Source organism: Myiozetetes cayanensis, unplaced genomic scaffold (genome assembly GCF_022539395.1).
Source record: "Myiozetetes cayanensis isolate MyiCay16 unplaced genomic scaffold, myiCay2020 scf7, whole genome shotgun sequence".
NCBI classification, from domain to species: Eukaryota; Metazoa; Chordata; class Aves; order Passeriformes; family Tyrannidae; genus Myiozetetes; species Myiozetetes cayanensis.
This window is the reverse complement of record NW_026087964.1, coordinates 43,079,783-43,096,968: the sequence shown is the minus strand read 5'-3', so window position 1 is coordinate 43,096,968 and position 17,186 is coordinate 43,079,783. Positions and strand designations below refer to the sequence as shown.

At 38.4% G+C, this 17,186-nt stretch overlaps 1 protein-coding gene across 1 annotated transcript in view; it reads left to right on the top strand.

Moving 5' to 3' along the window:
• The window catches only part of UBA6 (ubiquitin like modifier activating enzyme 6), a 28,784-nt gene extending 13,039 nt beyond the window's left edge, over positions 1 to 15,745 (top strand). Inside the window, exons 15-34 of the mRNA XM_050338357.1 lie at positions 312 to 455; positions 1,112 to 1,179; positions 1,450 to 1,528; positions 1,729 to 1,809; positions 2,179 to 2,256; positions 3,547 to 3,728; positions 4,309 to 4,414; positions 5,132 to 5,221; positions 5,332 to 5,412; positions 6,047 to 6,175; positions 7,049 to 7,100; positions 7,206 to 7,269; positions 8,153 to 8,222; positions 8,875 to 8,946; positions 10,143 to 10,260; positions 11,041 to 11,234; positions 12,176 to 12,303; positions 13,061 to 13,148; positions 13,450 to 13,544; positions 15,465 to 15,745. Coding sequence (XP_050194314.1) covers positions 312 to 455; positions 1,112 to 1,179; positions 1,450 to 1,528; positions 1,729 to 1,809; positions 2,179 to 2,256; positions 3,547 to 3,728; positions 4,309 to 4,414; positions 5,132 to 5,221; positions 5,332 to 5,412; positions 6,047 to 6,175; positions 7,049 to 7,100; positions 7,206 to 7,269; positions 8,153 to 8,222; positions 8,875 to 8,946; positions 10,143 to 10,260; positions 11,041 to 11,234; positions 12,176 to 12,303; positions 13,061 to 13,148; positions 13,450 to 13,544; positions 15,465 to 15,600 — 2,055 coding nt within the window. The 3' untranslated portion in view covers positions 15,601 to 15,745. The remainder of the gene's footprint in view (positions 1 to 311; positions 456 to 1,111; positions 1,180 to 1,449; positions 1,529 to 1,728; positions 1,810 to 2,178; positions 2,257 to 3,546; positions 3,729 to 4,308; positions 4,415 to 5,131; positions 5,222 to 5,331; positions 5,413 to 6,046; positions 6,176 to 7,048; positions 7,101 to 7,205; positions 7,270 to 8,152; positions 8,223 to 8,874; positions 8,947 to 10,142; positions 10,261 to 11,040; positions 11,235 to 12,175; positions 12,304 to 13,060; positions 13,149 to 13,449; positions 13,545 to 15,464) is intronic.
• The last annotated feature ends 1,441 nt before the right edge of the window (positions 15,746 to 17,186 follow it).

Below are 17,186 nucleotides of genomic sequence, written 5' to 3'. Positions count from 1 at the left end.
TGTATCCATCTTTAGATGGATCAGCTGGCTTTCTGAAGGCCATGCGAGGGAACAGAATGGTGTTTCATCATGAGTTCAACTGAACTTTCACCTGACCTGAAGGCCAAATCCTGTGGCTATGTGAATCCAGTTTTTAAACAAAGGCATATGACAAATGCAGGGTATATGGTGGATCTGTCTTGGCTGGAAGCTTTTTTGTTAGTCAGAGTGAAATAATTTTTCTTTTACTAAAGAATAATAATCTGTGAAACTGTCAAGAACTGACTTTTCTCATTGAGGGGATAAATTTGTTATTATGTCTTACTTTTCAGCCTCAGGTGAATGGTGATGTGGTAAAATGGCTGTCTCGGACTGCTCAGGGATTTCTACCTCCTCTGGCTGCAGCAGTGGGTGGTGTTGCTAGCCAGGAAGTCTTGAAAGCAGTAACAGGAAAATTTTCTCCATTGCAGCAGTGGGTAAGACTGTCTTTGTTTTTGGATGTTTATTTTGACATATTATGAATGGATAGTTGTGTGTAAATGCTGTATGATCAAAATAACTCGAACAACTTTTATAAAAGGGAAATAAAAAAAAAAGACTTGAGACTAAATTTAGCAAAAAACACAATGTTTTTATGCATACAATAAAAGTACAGTCCATTTTATTTAAATTTTTTGTATTTGGAGTTCACACAGCACATTTTTTCACACATGCAAAGAGAGCACTGGCTTGTTAGTGCATGGCAGCAAAGGTGTGATATAGGGCAGATGCCAGCTTAAGCTGCTGTACATAAGAGCAGTACCTTTCAGACTCTGAAGAATAAATATCAGAGTACAGTTAGATTAAAAAACATCACAGACCTTCACTGTTACCTTTGGAGGAGTAACATGCCTGTCCTTGCAGCCCACCTGCTTGAGTGAGCTTTTTTTCCCTGTGTCCAGTTGCTTTCTCTTGCTTTTTTCCTGAAGTAAGCTGTAGGGTACCAAATGCTATATAGTCTTCCACCAACAGTAAAAACTTAGTGCTTCTAAATTTCTAGACTCTGTTGTTCATAGAAGTTAGTTTTTAAAATTAAAATTACATTACTATTTTTCACAGATTTTTATTGTTTTTTTTTCTTTTTTTTTTACAGCTATATATAGATGTGTTAGACATTGTAACACCTCTAGAGAAGGTGGGCTCTGAAGAATTTCTCCCACGGTAAATAGAACTACAGTCTACTGGCTTATGTACAGATCTGAGTCTCAAGCAGGCACAGAAAATGTCTTTTAAACTTAATTCAGTGCTGTTTGCAGCACTGAATGGGTTTGGGGTTAAGAATGTATGTCCTATTTGAGCATGGGAGGAACAGGAACGATAGCTTCCATCTGACTTTTTTAGTTATGTCAAAGTGCAGTTTGGCATCACTGGTATTATCATGATAAATGGCAACTTGCTGTTCTCCTGTTTTTGTCTCCTATGCCTGCACAGGGGAGATAGGTATGATGCCTTGAGGGCCTGTATTGGAGACTCTCTGTGCCAGAAACTCCACAATTTGAATGTTTTCTTGGTAAGTATGGCTGACACTGTTACACTTTTTGCAAATGCCTTGTTGATAGAGCTAATGTCCAGTGTCTTCAGAATAATGAGGGCAGTCCTGATGTGTACCATTGTTAAATAAATGGTCCAAAATTTTAATGAGACTTCTCTATTATACTTGTTTTCATGGTTTTCACTTATGCTTCTGACTAAAATTGTAATTTTCTTTAGGTTGGCTGTGGAGCAATAGGCTGTGAAATGCTAAAAAACTTTGCACTTCTTGGTGTTGGTACTGGGCAAGACAAAGGATTGGTAAGTCACCTGCTAACCTCACTTCTCCTATTAAAAATAATATGATAAGGAATAATTAAATAATTAAACTAAAAATGTTAAAAGTCTGAGTCTTATTTCAGGTTGTTATCTGCGCAGAGGGTACAATGGCCTTGGCATACAGTGGAAGAAGCGTGCAATTAGAAACAGAACACACAAAATAAAGTCTTGCTGTATTTTGATTTTAAACCAAAATTTAATCAATCAGGATAGGCAGAGGTGTTAGCCAGAGCCAATGCCAACAGCAATGCTTTGTTTTGAAGAGTGTCTGTAGAGATTGCATCAGTATCATTGCTCAGTGCTACACTTAAGTTGTAACTTCAGCTGTTGCTTTTGCCCCTTCTGACTTAGGTTACAATTACAGATCCAGACTTGATAGAGAAATCCAACCTGAACAGGCAGTTTCTTTTTCGACCTCATCACATACAGGTAGGCTTTCTTATTCAGTACGTTTTCTGGACTACTGTTGTGTTTCCCTGTCCTGTGTCCCCACAGAGAGCTGAACTGTGAGTGTCTGTACTTCTGTCTAGAAAAGACTTAAAGGCTGTAATGAAATCCAAGCTTTTAAAAAAAACCAATACCTAGAACTGCAATGGCATCCTACTTATCATTAGTATCAGTTGAGCTAAGTTGGATCGTCTAATCTTAATGTGTATTGGTGTCTTTGACTAACGAAATCCCTCAAACTTGACAATCGGGAGTGCTTTGTTGCATAAGAAGTTGCCATGGGTTAGTATGTCAGAAATGCTTTACCACTGAAATTTAGGGAGAATAAAACAACAAAAAACAGACAGTGATGGCAGAATTGTTCTCGTTAGAGCTCAGTAATGCTACTGCTGATGCAACTTCACCAAAGTTGCTATCTTCTGACTTCATTCAGTCTCCATTAAGCTAATAAATAGCTTTGAAAAAAAACCAGTACATTCAGTAAGTGCATGATGCAGCTGTTAATTCCTTAGAAGCAGAGAGAACATCCTTGTACTTGCAAACACAGCACAAAATAAAAAAGGTGGCTCAGATCTTGACAACAATGTGGAAAAAGGTTCCCCTGCCCAAAACCCAGCAGCTGAATTTTCTGCCTCCTGTTTATGTGTAGCAAATCTGGGAACAGATTACACTTTGGATGGATAGATAAATGGAAATGAATCCTGCAAACTTTCAGAAGCCACACTGTCCTGAGTGCTGATCCCTAGATAACTGAATGTAGTATGGCTAGAAGTGTCAGGTAGGTTAAGAACTCTCTTTCAGTTTAGCTTCTGAAATTGGCTTTGTATGGAATACCTTGCAGTAATGTGATTATTCGCAGGAGTTTGATGTCTATGCTGCATAGACATGATCACAGTTACTAATGGGTTTATCCTCTGACAGTCATGAACTGCTCCTTTCTTAGGGTATTTTGAGAGCATGAGAGGCAGCATGTGGCATCAGTTTTAGTTACTCAACTTCTGCACCATTTAAGCACTTACACCATGTGGTTTCTGACACACTACTTTAAATAAAACTAAAAATAAACCCCCTATAATAATAAGAGATAAATCATTGAGGCAGGTATATGATTAAAAAATTTCCTGTATTTTATGTTTTGCATACTAATGTTTTTGTCAGTGATCAGCAAATGAAAATGATATTTCTGTGTCTCAGTTGTTCTTTAGCTCAGTATTGTTCTTTGTTTCAGTCTCAGTGTCATAGTTACATATACCTATGTATTCATACTTTCAGAAACCCAAGAGCTATACTGCAGCAGAAGCGACTCTGAACATCAATCCTTCTGTAAAGATTGACTCAGATATTAATAAAGTTTGTCCAGCCACTGAGAATACTTACAGCGATGAATTCTATACCAAGCAAGATGTGATTGTAACCGCTTTGGACAATGTTGAAGCAAGGAGATACATTGATAGGTAGGGTGTGGAAAGGAAGCAAGGGCTGCTTTTCATGCTCTATGCGAGCTCTGCTTTTCTGTTGTTAATCTTCCTGACCTGGAAGTGCTTATAAGACCTGATAGCAAATTGCACCTATTTACCTTGTTCCTCTATAGGGCTGCAGGCTGGGGGGAGGAAGAGTTTTATACTTAAGGTGGAAGCCAATTCTGCTGTTGTGCAGCTGCTACTGTTCACATAGTAGAAAGCCTTGGAGTGAGGTCCTGAAACTGAACAGCTTTCAAGTTCTTATGAGTGGGAGAATACTGTGGTGGTCTGAAGGCTGAATTATTTATGCACAAAAATACGTATTTAAATTTAAAAATAGGGACGTTTACATTTAAAAATAATTTCTAATGCTTGTAATCCACATAGGCTCAAGTTTATGGTATCCTGATCTAACTTGAATAGCTCTTCTTATTTAATTTCTTCCTGAGTTTGGTAGAAGCTTTCCAGTCTTCTGAAAGTGCCTAGAGACAACTCTGGTTACACTGGTAGCATCTGCAAGACAAGAGTGTAGTGATTACACTGCGTGCTGATAGTCTGTGTCTTTCCATGTCAGTCGTTGTGTAGCAAACCTGCGTCCTCTTATAGACTCTGGAACTATGGGAACGAAAGGACACACAGAAGTTATTGTGCCCCATCTGACAGAGTCCTATAATAGCCATGTAAGTGTTTTAAGATCATCGCGCACCTTCTGTAGTTAGTCCCGTAATGCCCTCTGATATTTTAATCGCTTATGTGTCTGTCTAAAATAAGTGGCCTGTTTGAGCTGCTGAAGAACAGTATTATTAGGAAGGAAATTACTTCCTCGGTTTCTGAAGAAAGGGAAATAAAATTTGAGCAGTTCTTTACAAGCATACAGAGCAATTCTGTTTGAACAGGACAGGGGAAAATGAACCTTCAAGCTCTTGCAGTATTGCTGTGTTTAAGTTCTTATGAAACTGCCTGTATAAGGTAGAAGTTAACTGTTTGAGAACTCTATGAAATGATGCCATGTGGACACAGAGACGGATTTTGAGCATCCTAACAGTCTTTCTGGGGTCCACAAAAAAGTCTTTCTGGCCTTGAGTGAAAGGGTGTGTTTCATGTTGAGAGTGTATCTCAATGTGGACTGCACATCTTGGAAAAGCTGACTGGCAATCTCACCTGTTGTTTGTGTTTCAGAGTTCAGTTTTGCTTTCTGGGGTTGAGTTTGGACTATTCTTGATAAAGAGGAAGTGATAATATTAGTGTCCTTAAAGCAAATTTCTAAGCATAAATAAGCCATTTTGTATTTTACAACAGCAGAGTTTTAAACTTACATAGTCTAGAAGTTCTTGGGGCTATTATTAGCAATAAACTTTATTAAGTCTGCATTTACATGCAACCTTCCTTAATTACAGCGGGATCCACCAGAAGAAGAAATACCTTTTTGCACCTTGAAGTCTTTCCCAGCTGCCATTGAGCATACAATACAGTGGGCAAGAGATAAGGTAATGGAATAAACTCACTGAGATTCAGCATAACTAAATGTGTATTTGGAAAGGTGGGGGATCTGATATATTTCTTGCCAAATGCCATATTTGTTCTTTTTATTTTACAGTTTGAAAGTTCATTTTCTCACAAGCCTTCATTGTTTAACAAATTCTGGCAAACCTATCCAACGGCAGAAGAAGTTTTACAGGTGAGGGAATGTTGCCAGGGTAAAATACAGGGTTTAAACTTTATGGAGTTTGTTCCTATTTAAATTTATTTGGATTAGTTTCTGACTTTTTCCAGAAAACCCAAAGACTTATTTGGCCAAGTCATTAGCTGATCATCAGATGAACAGTATTTATGGTGTCTCTCATAATTAAAAGCTTCTCTAGCTCACATCCTCTGTACATGGTGTATATCAGAAAGACTGAGGCACTGCTAGCGTGTCATTAGTGTATGTCATACTGATGTGTAATTATCTGGAAAAAACAAAAGGAAGACTGAGTTTGAAGTGAATTGAGTTTGAAGTGAATTCAACAATGTAATAAATTAGATTCAGTTGTTTACTGTATTTTCTTGTGACTGTCATGGACTGTGGTCCATAGGGTTGGGTGGAAGTAAATCAAGTAGACCACAGCACCTAGGCAAAAAAACCCAGGGGAGAGGATCACATAAAGGATAATATCTCACAAATCGACCCTCTGTTTCCTTTTGCTTACAGACATAAATATATAAATAAAATAAATAAAACATATAAAATAAATAAATAATACATATTTGCTGTTTGACTGGATTTGAAGGTATCTTGTTTTGTTTCAACATTTTCATGTTTCTTTATCTAGAGAATAAAATCAGGAGAGAGCTTAGAAGGCTGTTTTCATGTTATTAAAACACTCAGTAGAAGACCCCGAAGTTGGACTCAATGTGTAGAACTAGCAAGAGTAAAATTTGAGAAGTATTTTAGCCATAAGGTACGTAAGACCTGTAAATGAGGTGACACTGGACTGATGAGGATTTTAGAAAACTTGGTAGCTCTAATAACTAGGTGTCCAAGTTTATGCACTCACTTCTATTTCTTCATAAATAATGAGATGTACTTGAAATGTAAAAATGCTGCATCCCTTTTTACTGTAGCACTTCTAGGTCTGGTTTATTAACTCACTCTAGTAGCTCTGTTCACTAGTCTCCAAGCAGTTTTCTTGGCAAACTTCCAGCTTACTAAGTACTGTGTTTTCCAAAATAGTGAGATTATCAGATGTCTTTCACTAAAGGACAACAGATTTTTGTTTCCTGCACTAAACTTCCATTACTGAACTCAACTTCATAAACCTGATTTTCTCCAAGGTTGTCTGAAATAAGAGCCAGTCATTCTGAGAATCTGGTCCACACTGTTGCCTAAAGTATGTGTGTAATTTTGTAGGAAAGATCATGATGATGTTGCTTATTGATAAGCATACCTGTGCCTATGGAAGCTCTGGTGGTAATTGTCACATTGACAAAATGTTGCATTCCCCATTGTGAATTTGTATGAAATAATCTTAAAGTGACAATAGGGTGGGGGAATGCTTTGCATCTTGGATTAAGTGTCTTGTTTGGACTTGGTACAGATGAGGTGGCGTTGTCATCATTGTTCAGTGAATGAATGGGCAAGTCTGTCCATCAGTACTTGTCTTTAAGCCGTCCATCTTGACACAGTTGTCTTTAGATTTTCTTAACTCTTTGAATTACTTCAGCTGTGTATTGGAGTGTATCGAGATTTCATGTCATTACTAAAAAGGTTTGATTTAGTGTGATCATGTCAATCTGTATATGACAACTTAAAGCTACTCTGACTTTTCCTCTAGGCTCTTCAGCTCCTTCATTCCTTTCCCCTTGATACACGATTAAAAGATGGAAGTAAGTACAAATACCCCTTTGTGCCTGTTGTGAATTCATGGCATACGTCATGTGTTGCTGTTCCTGGTTCCTTAGGATTTCACCTTAAGTCTCTCTTCTTACCAGGTTTGTTTTGGCAATCACCAAAGAGGCCACCTTTTCCAGTGAAGTTTGAATTTAATGATCCTTTGTAAGTATAGCCACAGATGCTTTCTAGATGTTTTATAGCTTCTATAAAATTCAATCTACAGCAGAAAGTGCAAGGCAGTGGCTTTATAGCACTAGAAGTTGGACTGGCATCAATGGGTGTTAGTGCATAGTCTTAAAAATCTGTGGCAATTTTGGTGAGTTGTCTCATACTTTCACTACAGGTAATTTAATTTTCACTGGTATGGGACTGGAGGGTGGTACGTGAAGGTGTGACATCTAAGGTGAAATGGCTTAGGGCAACCCGTTTCATGTCTTTTGTGAATTTAGAATTTTACTGAGTTGTTGCTGTCATACCTCCCTGCCTCTGTTGTCCCACATCAAGACATGCAAGATATGCCAAATTGAATTGCCTGCCTAAAATGACCTACTGGAGGGACCCTTCATCATCACAACTTGGGTCTGATCTAGATGGCTTGGGTATTACAGATAATTTAAAAAATTGATGAGGTTGAAGGACTGAAAAGCATGCATCTGCTGCATGTGTACACCTGCTTTGAGAAACTGTGTGGATTGCCTTTTATAGTTTGAGTGAAAACTGAGATAATGGCAAATATCAAAGTATTTCTGAGGTGAAGCCTTTTATTATCATAGTGATGTCATGAGACCAATTGTTTTCTTGACTGCAAAGTTTAAATATGGCTTTGATTAAATAACTCTTTGGTGATCAAAGTTTGCTTAGTTTTGGGGACAACTTCTGAGTCAGTCAAAACATGCCATCTGTTTTGTACTATCTGCACTGAAAGATGGAAATTCTGTTCCTCTGTGTGTTGAAGATTTCTTTGAATATGATTGCAAACTTTTGGGCAACTGAAGTAAAAAAAACCCAAACCAACCAAAAATAATTATCTTTCTCTTTTCTTTAGGCACTATGGTTTCATTGTGAGCGCAGCGAAACTCTTTGCAACAGTTTACTGTGTTCCATTCACTGAAAAGGTAATCCATACACTTTAACAGTGTTCCCATCCAACTTGGATGTATGTATTCAACTTTGGCCTGATGTCTGGTTGCCAGTTCTTTCCCAGAAGTGATTAAAGTGATTCTTAAAGTAATCTATCCTTCAGCACTGGCTGTTCAGCAACTGCTTACACTTCTTCATCTATATTGAAATCCTTAATCTGGAGAGGAAATGAGCAGTGTATTCAATATTTTCAGTAAGCACTGAACTTGGGAATTATTATTCTAATGCACCTATTTACTGTGCAATATAGCTGCTGAACTGAAAAAAAGATCTCTATAAGGCATTTTTTAATTAAGTGTCTTAGCTGTGCTCTGTGGTTTTTATTTTGTACCACTCACAGCCTCTGTGTTGCTTATCTTTTGTTTTTCTTGTTGCCCATTTTTATTTTTAATTGGAACTTCCTGTAAGTCACATTTACACTTCTATTCAGTTTTCAAGTGCTAGGCACTTCCCACCAGTTGGCTGGGTGTAGTAACTGAAATGGTGTTTTAATGATGATGTTTGACTGTAACATCATTGAATATTTGTGAAATTTTTGGTGGTTTGGTGTTCTTTGAAATGCTACTGGATATACAATCTTGTTGTGTTGATGTGAATTTAAATTGTTTTTCTTCAAAACCATAACAGGATTTGTCAGAGGAAACTATTCTGAGTATTATTTCAGCCGTGAAGGTACCAGAGTTTAGACCTTCAAACAAAGTAAGTGTGATATTTAGTTTAAAGAAAAAAATAAAATATTCCACAAACAGTGTCCCTCATCCTCAACTACTTTTTGCATCAATGCTAATGAGAAATAATCACAAATTATAATGTGTTTTGGAGAAATACAACTGTGGCATACAGGACTGCTTTAACTTGTTACACCTATGGTATCTATGTACCAGATGCTAAACAGAAAATGGTGGAGGGCGGTTGCCTTTTTCAAATGATTTTTTATAGCATTGTTTTCCATGCATGAGTGTGATTGTAACTTTGCAAGGTTTTTTTAAGATTACATGAGTCTATACTATTTTAATAAAAGTAGTGAAATTTTACTCATGAGCAACTTTAAAACAATCCAAGACTAGTGTCAGTTTGTGATTTCTTTCTAGGTAATATAAAGGAAGTGTCATTACTGTTACGTTTATTTTTTGAAGTGTTAATTTCAGAGTAGCTTAAGCATTATTGTGCAGTGGCTAGCATTTGTAACCATTTAAAATTATCAAGTATTCCAGGGTGTTTTCGTATTTTCTTGCACAGCGTTAATACTTGTCTCGTGCTTACCTTATGAGGACAATCTGGTATTGTGACTTGGAATCACAGATGGTTGAGGTTGGAAGGGATCTGTAGAGACTGTCTAGTTCAATCCCCTTGCCTCAAGCAGGGGCAGGTAGAGCAGGTCATCAAGGACTGTGTCCTGTTGGGTTTTGAATATTTCTGAGAATAGACTCCTCACCCTCTCTGCTGCCTCTGCCAGGGTTCAGCCATCCTCACAGTTTTGCTTGGGGTGTTTTTCTTTTTTCTTTTTTTTTTTCTTTAAAGTATTTTTATATGTTTCTTAAGGAATTTTATTTGCTTCAATTTGTGCCCATACCCACCTTGTGCACCACCCCACTGGGCACCAGTTGAAAAGAGTTTGTGCTCTCTGTACTTTCCCCTCATTAGATATTTACACACATTGATAAGATCCCACTGACCCTCCTGTTTTCCATGCTGAATCATCCCATCTCTTACAGCTTCATATGAGGGTCCTTTAATGATCTTTGTGGCCTTGGCTAGACTTGCCCCGTTAAATGCATGTCTCTCTTGAACTGTGGAGGAATGACTGCAGGGAAGACAGGAAATTTAGTACACTTGACACTCATGCTGTATGAAGTTTATGTACTTTATTACTCAAGCACTGCACACATTTGCAGGTTGTACAGACCGATGAAACCGCAAGAAAACCAGATCATATTCCAGTCAGCAGTGAGGATGAAAGAAATGCCATTTTCCAGCTGGAGAAGTCTATACTATCCAATGAAGCTCTGGAAGGTGAGTAGTGTAAACTTCTGAAACCTCATAGCTCAGTAATGTCTTGCATTTGCACTGCCAGTAGCGGCATTCAGGTCTTCAATTCTGCAAGAAGCAGAGCTGGTGTCTAAAGCGTTCTGAAGTGCTATGCAGATATCTATCCTGTTGCTTGACATTACCGTATGCTTCTGTATTTCTGAGATGCCTGCAAGCTTTGGGGCTCTCTGTTACTCTTGTATGTAATTACAACACTGATGACAGTGAGCAGGCAGCAGTAGGGAATTGAACTGTAAGGAGGGAAAGGGTGATGGCTAGATCCCAGATGAAGGGATTATTGGGCAAAAACTACATGCCAGCTTTTTTAACCTGTGAACACAGAGGAGAGAGATTACCTTATCTCTAACCCATCCATTGGAGTGTAAACCCAAAACTCTGGACTCCCATGCTACTCGGTCCATAGTGAAATGGTTGCAGATAAACAAAGCTTATAGAGGGAATTCTCACAGGATGGAGCTATAGTGAGGTGGAGTGTATAAAAACATCCATAGGTCTGTCCAAAATTTATTCCTGGTGTTGCAAGGAAAATAAAATTATGGAGCTCTATTGATATTTCTTTCATTACACTCTTTTAACAAGTGGTATTGATAGGGGCATTTCTGCTTCTAGTAGAGGAAAACAAGTAAGGCACCAAGCTCCGCGATGTGAGATTTTTGGTTTGTTAAAATTCTAGTTCCTATAAGCTATGTTTAGGACATCTTCAGTTTTCTAATAACTTCTTCTCTCTCCCTTTTTTATGAGCAGCTGACTTGCAAATGAAGCCCATATCCTTTGAAAAAGATGATGATAGTAATGGGCATATAGATTTCATAACAGCCGCATCAAACTTGCGAGCCAAGATGTACAACATTGAAGCAGCAGATCGGTTCAAAACAAAGCGCATTGCAGGAAAGATTATTCCCGCCATCGCAACAGCTACTGCTGCAGTATCAGGCCTGGTGAGCATGCTTTTTAAATGCATATTTATTTCTCTTACTCTTTCTTGCCTGAAACCACTGTTGTGTGGGTATCAGTTAGTGCTACCCTGACAGAAACTCATTTAAAGAAATGGCCAGGTGAAAGGACACTCAGAGACACAGCTGAAGCTTGGAGGACTCATTTGGAAGACCCCAGATTGTTGAGCACACACACTGTGAGGGTACAAAAGCCCAAGTAGTCTTTTGTTTAGGGTCCCTTTCCAGAGGCACCAGCTAGAGCTGTTACTCTGTTGTTGTACCATGATAAAATTACTTAAAGGAACCAGAGGTCTGAGACTCTGCTGTGGGAAACCCAGGGTCCAGCCAGTGAGGAAACCTTGTCTGACTGTGAGTGGGATGGGTAGCGCGTCAAGCAGGGCACCCATTGAGAAACTGCCTGCTGTGAAGGGGCTTCAACCCCAGCACTTAAAGTCTCTGGTAATATGATTGCTGAGTGGCTCCTGGATGGTCAGACAGGGAAGTTTCCTTAACATGCTAAGCCTTTGGTGCTTTTCTATTTGATTTGCTGTACACAAAGAATTGGAAACCAGCATTCTGGTTTGTTTTCTGCCATTAATACTAACTTCCATCAGAGTCCCATTGCCAAGAGCGGAGAGGATCTGTTCTGTAGTAGTTCACATTCGTGTATCTCAACAGAGCTTCACACTTTGTAGAGGTTTCTTGAATTAAACAGTTTTTGAAAGAGTCCTATGTTAGGAACACTGTGTTAAGTATTTCTCTTGGCAGCAACAGAATTTATTTCTGTGGCATAGTGGGTTGCATTTCCAGGTGTTATTTGTTCGGCCGATTGTACAAAGGCCCATCTCATTAACAACTTTCTGTGTAGTTGCTGGCCTTGTAACTATACTAGTATCAATAACACAGTACCTAAAACCTAATAAGTAAATTCTCATTTACTGCAGGTTGCACTGGAACTCATCAAAGTTGTGGGTGGCTACCCAGCTGATGCATACAAGAACTGTTTTCTGAACCTAGCCATTCCTATAATGGTCTTTACAGAAACTGCAGAAGTAAGGAGGACGGAAATCAGGTAGGAAGGACAATGGCAGAAGGGGAGGGTGGTATTTGGGAACCTGCTAATTGATGCTGAGAACTTGCTGAGGCATTACGAGTGTGAAGTTTGAATAGTTATTAAATCCAGATAACCAGATTAAGGCCTTATGTGCTCACATAGCAAAGCTACGATGGAACCACAGTTCATGGCCATACTCGATTAAACATTATAGATATTAAAAGGTTTTTGTTGTTGTTGTTGTATCAACTTGTAAAATGATGAATCACTTCATGCTTGCTGTCACACTCTATTAACCATTTACTATATACTGCTAAAGCTGTAAGTGATCCTCTTAGTACTGCATTGCTCAAGAACTTTGGAAAATACAGCACATACTCATCTGTCCTAATTTGAAATATAGTGGGTTTAAGGGCTTAGTTTTGTTTTCAGTAGAAGCTGTTACTCATGAGGCTTTAAAAATCTAGACAAGTTAGATATGTGGCATTGTTCTCCTGGACACACTTTTGCATCTTATTCAATACAAGAGCTATTTTTCAGTAAGTCTGAAAGCTCAGTAACTTCATTGCTAGATACCTTGTTTACTTAGAGCTCTTACTGTGTCTTGTGCTTAGCCAGATCAGAGGGCTGGAAAAATGGCAGTAGAGGAAGGAGATTTTTGCTCAAGATAAAACAGCACCTCCTAGAAGACATGGCAGTTCTTCAAGACACATTTAAAGGAAGTGCCTGAGTTCACATTCTAAAGTAACAAACAATCTTTCATTTTTTAAAACAGAAATGGGATCTCATTTACCATCTGGGACAGGTGGACAATTCATGGGAAAGAGGATTTTACTCTGCTGGACTTCATAAATGCTGTTAGAGTAAGTTGTCTACTATACTGGGTTAGTACAAGACAAGAGGAAAGGGATTTCTTATTTTGGGTTATTGGTTTGGGTTTTGTTTTGTTTTTATTTCATGAAGTTATTGTTCAAATCAAAATAGTTTTAATAATAATTAATGTCAATGGGAAAGTCTCTAAGTAAACACATTAGCAAGTTTTCTCATTGGGATCCTATGGATTTTAATAGTTAGCTGTAGCATTAGCAGTAGTGGTATCTGCTGTATCTTGTATCTTGGGCAGCTGTTCTAGTCCTTTAATAAGTTTTAATTTGCGAATTCCAGGAGAAATATGGAATTGAACCAACTATGGTTGTACAAGGAGTCAAAATGCTCTATGTTCCTGTGATGCCAGGCCACATTAAAAGATTAAAGTTCACGTGAGTATAACTGGATAACAGGGTCAGGGATGCAAATGCACATACAAATTATGCTCATTGGTTGTATCATAAGGATGTGTGTCTGACAGCAGTGTTTTCCCTCAAAGTGGTTGCTAGTTGTTAATATTTTGGAAAGAAAAACGATAATTTCTTTCATTTGGAAAACAAAAAGAAAATAAAAAAGAGAAAGTGAATTAACTTCTATGATGAGGGCAGGAGACTTCCAAAATGCTGCTCTAACTGATGAATACCAGAATGAGAAAGCTGAAGAAGTCTGACAATATTGGTTTTTTTTTTGGGGGGGGGGAGGGAGAATGTACTATGGTTCAAGTGGAACAATTTAGAACCTTTTGAAACTGGCTTAAAGCTTAAAACTAATGCTGGTGCATTGATCAGTACCTGTTTTGAAGGTCTGCCAGTAGGTAATGTCAGGCAAAGTAGTATGAGCAAGCTACTTCAAACTCTGTGGGAGAGAAGAGCTCTAAGCTGCAACACCTTCAGAGTCCCTGGCATACTAAGATGAGAATTTGCAGCCTGTTAAAAAGAAGTTGTTTATATGCCTTCTCTTATAGCTGTATAAATAATTTTGAATGAGTGAGGTATGTAATGAAGTCAAAGGTATGGTGTGAAGCTGACTTCCTGTGAATGTCAGGATTTCTTACTACCCTGAGACCTGGTTCAAGCTTTCCATGTTGTAGCAGCAACTTGGGGTTCTGTTACAAAGAGTCCCAAAAGATATTTGCACAGCAAACTCTGGTCTATCTTGTGTGTTTGATTTTTCTTAAGTTGCTTAAAATTGTGCTGTAATATGACAAGAATTACCAGACTCTTTCTTTGTTTCAGAATTGCAGCATTAACTGGTGGCATACTCCTTAAAAGCAAGTTTTAGAAATAGTTATCTGCCTTGCTCTCTGTAGCTTGGGTCTTCCTCAGGCAAATAAATGTTATCTCAGTATCTGCTGAGAAGAGGCTAATGCTTTATGTTCTTGCAAGGAAACAAGTGCTTGGGGGAAAGCAGCTTTTTGACCTGCATAATAAAGTATACCCAGAAGGGAAATCCCTCTCTAAGTGACTTGTGAGGAATAGAAATGATTTACTGTATTCCCCCAGCCTCGTGGCATTTGAGCTGGCTTCATGAACAAGGGCTCTAGATTAACAAGAAAATAATTCTGAGCCATCTACAGATACGTGATGAAAGTGAGTTGGCTGACCTACTTCAGTATTCTACTGTGCAACTTCCAAGCATTGGCTGCAGTTTTTTGAGACTGCAGAGAGCAAAGGGGGGAAGTTGCATGCTTGTGACATGCTTACATAGTTCAAACTCACTTTGTGATCATGAAGGAAGAAGTCCCAGATCTTGGCTGTTTTTCCCCCCTCATCGCTATTCACCTTTGAAATTCAATGACTTAATGCCATAACCCCAATAGAATTATTTTCCATCAGAACTTATTATTTGGTGTTTGTACCAGAGTGGTTCTTCCTAATGTACTAAAACAGGCCTTTATTGGTAGATAGGGAACTTATTCCTCCTCATTGACTGAAATCCTACACAGAAGTCTAACTTTGCCTTGTGCTTCTGTAGGATGCCAAACAAAAATTATATCTGTGAGGAATCTCATCCAAAACTGTTCATATGTTCTTTTGTAATGATCCCTTGTTGGTGAATGATGCAGTAGCTCACTAATTGGCTCCATCTATCAAGAAAATGGAATACAATTTGCTGGATCTTGGGTGGAGAAACAGCTTTTGTGTCAAAATTTAAAGGTGGCTTAATTGCTCAATTCTCCGTTTTAATTTGGCCTGCAGTGTGTTGGACCAGTGTGTATTGCTGGCAGTGAAATTCATCCTAGCCTGACCCTGAATTCCCACTGCCAGTCCTTCCTCTGGTATATTAACATATTCTGCTTCATTTCTCTATAGGATGCAAAAACTTGTGAAACCATCACCTGATAAGAAGTATGTGGATTTGACAGTATCATTTGCTCCAGAGACTGATGGAGAGGAAGACTTGCCAGGGCCCCCAGTGAGATACTACTTTGTTCAGGAAGACAATTGACGGTAGAGACACAGAAGTCACTCATGGACCATTTGTTCTCAAAGGAGTGTGCTTATTTTCAGCTGTTAAAGATGGTACTATGTATTTCTTTTTGGTGAAGCCTTAATTAAATGGTGAAAATCAGTGGCTTTGCACTGAAGACAAACTGGATTTGTGTTTCTTCTGCTTCTGTTTTCTTCAAACCCGTTCGCTCAAAGGAGGATTGGTCACTCCGTGAGATGGAATGTCCAGTAGAGTCCTTACCTTAAAGACAAGATTTGTATTGATTTGTGGGGAGCTGAAGAAAGCAAGAAGAATGGTGAACCTAACAAATAGTCCCCATGTGCAAATTAGGCACTGCTTAGAGAAGAGTGCAAAAATGGGGAAACTAATATTTTATGCTTCTGGTGTTCTAAGAACATCTTAAATACACTTCATATGTTACTTAATTCTTAAAGAAAAATTTAATTCTTGCTATCTACACATGAGATTTAATCCATCCAAAAGGCTTAGACTCCCACTTAAGAGCAGATGAACTGCTTTATTGTGTGGTTGTTGAGTGGTGCTGTGGCCAGAGCAGCTTTGTGCTGCTTTTTTTCAGTCTCAACATGGAAACACAGGGAACAGGTGTAAATTGTCAAAACTCCATTGAAGTCCAGAGAGCTGGAATTGTTGATTATCTGCACTGAGACTGTTCTTTGCAGAATACTGCAGTATAGGGAAAGTGAAAACCTATCGGAGAGCTGAATTAGCACTTTGAACAATAAAACTTTGTCTTCAAGAAAGAGAAAATGTGATTGAGCCTTTCTGCCCTCACTGAATTAAAATCACTATAGCACATGGTGGCTTTAAAGGGAGGAAAAGGCAAATGTCTCTGTGGATGTTTGTCATACCAAGCTCCTTTTGGTACCATTTTCTTATAGCAGATGGTTGTGCTGTACACATGTCCACAGCCCAAGTATGACTTGCACTGAACACAGGTTTATATCATCATCAGTCAGTTTCTGGAATATTGAAGTATAAAGATCCTGTTTGATTTGAAATCATTAGGGACTAGATTTTCTGCTGCGGTGAGGCAGAGGTGTGGTACAGAAATGTCATCACTTGACTGTATCATTTAAACACCAGATACTTGAGCTGGTAGTTTTTTCTCCCCACCATAGTAGAGCAAGGCAAGGTTAGAATATAAACCTATAAACTGGAACTTGTACATCAAGATGTATGGAACTGAATATCTGAAATCAATGTAATTCTTTCAGTATTTTGGATTCACTCTTATGTGTGTGATGTCTTCTGGAAAGTGTATATAATTTTACAGTCAGTCTACTTTATAGGTATAATTTTCTAGATTAATAATACCGCTTTTTAATCTACCTGATTATGTGTAGCTTCTTTTAGGGAAACTTTTTGAAACAGGAGACAAGGTGGCTAGATTTAGAGTGCAGAAGAAGCACAATCAGACAATAAGTTTCCATTTTTAATAAGTAAAATGTGTTTCAGGGTGGCAGTATTAGAATCTGAACTCTCAACTGCTGTCACTATTTAGTGCTAAGCATCACTTAAAGGTTTAGATCAAGTTGAAAGCACTGTCACCTCTCACGCTTGGA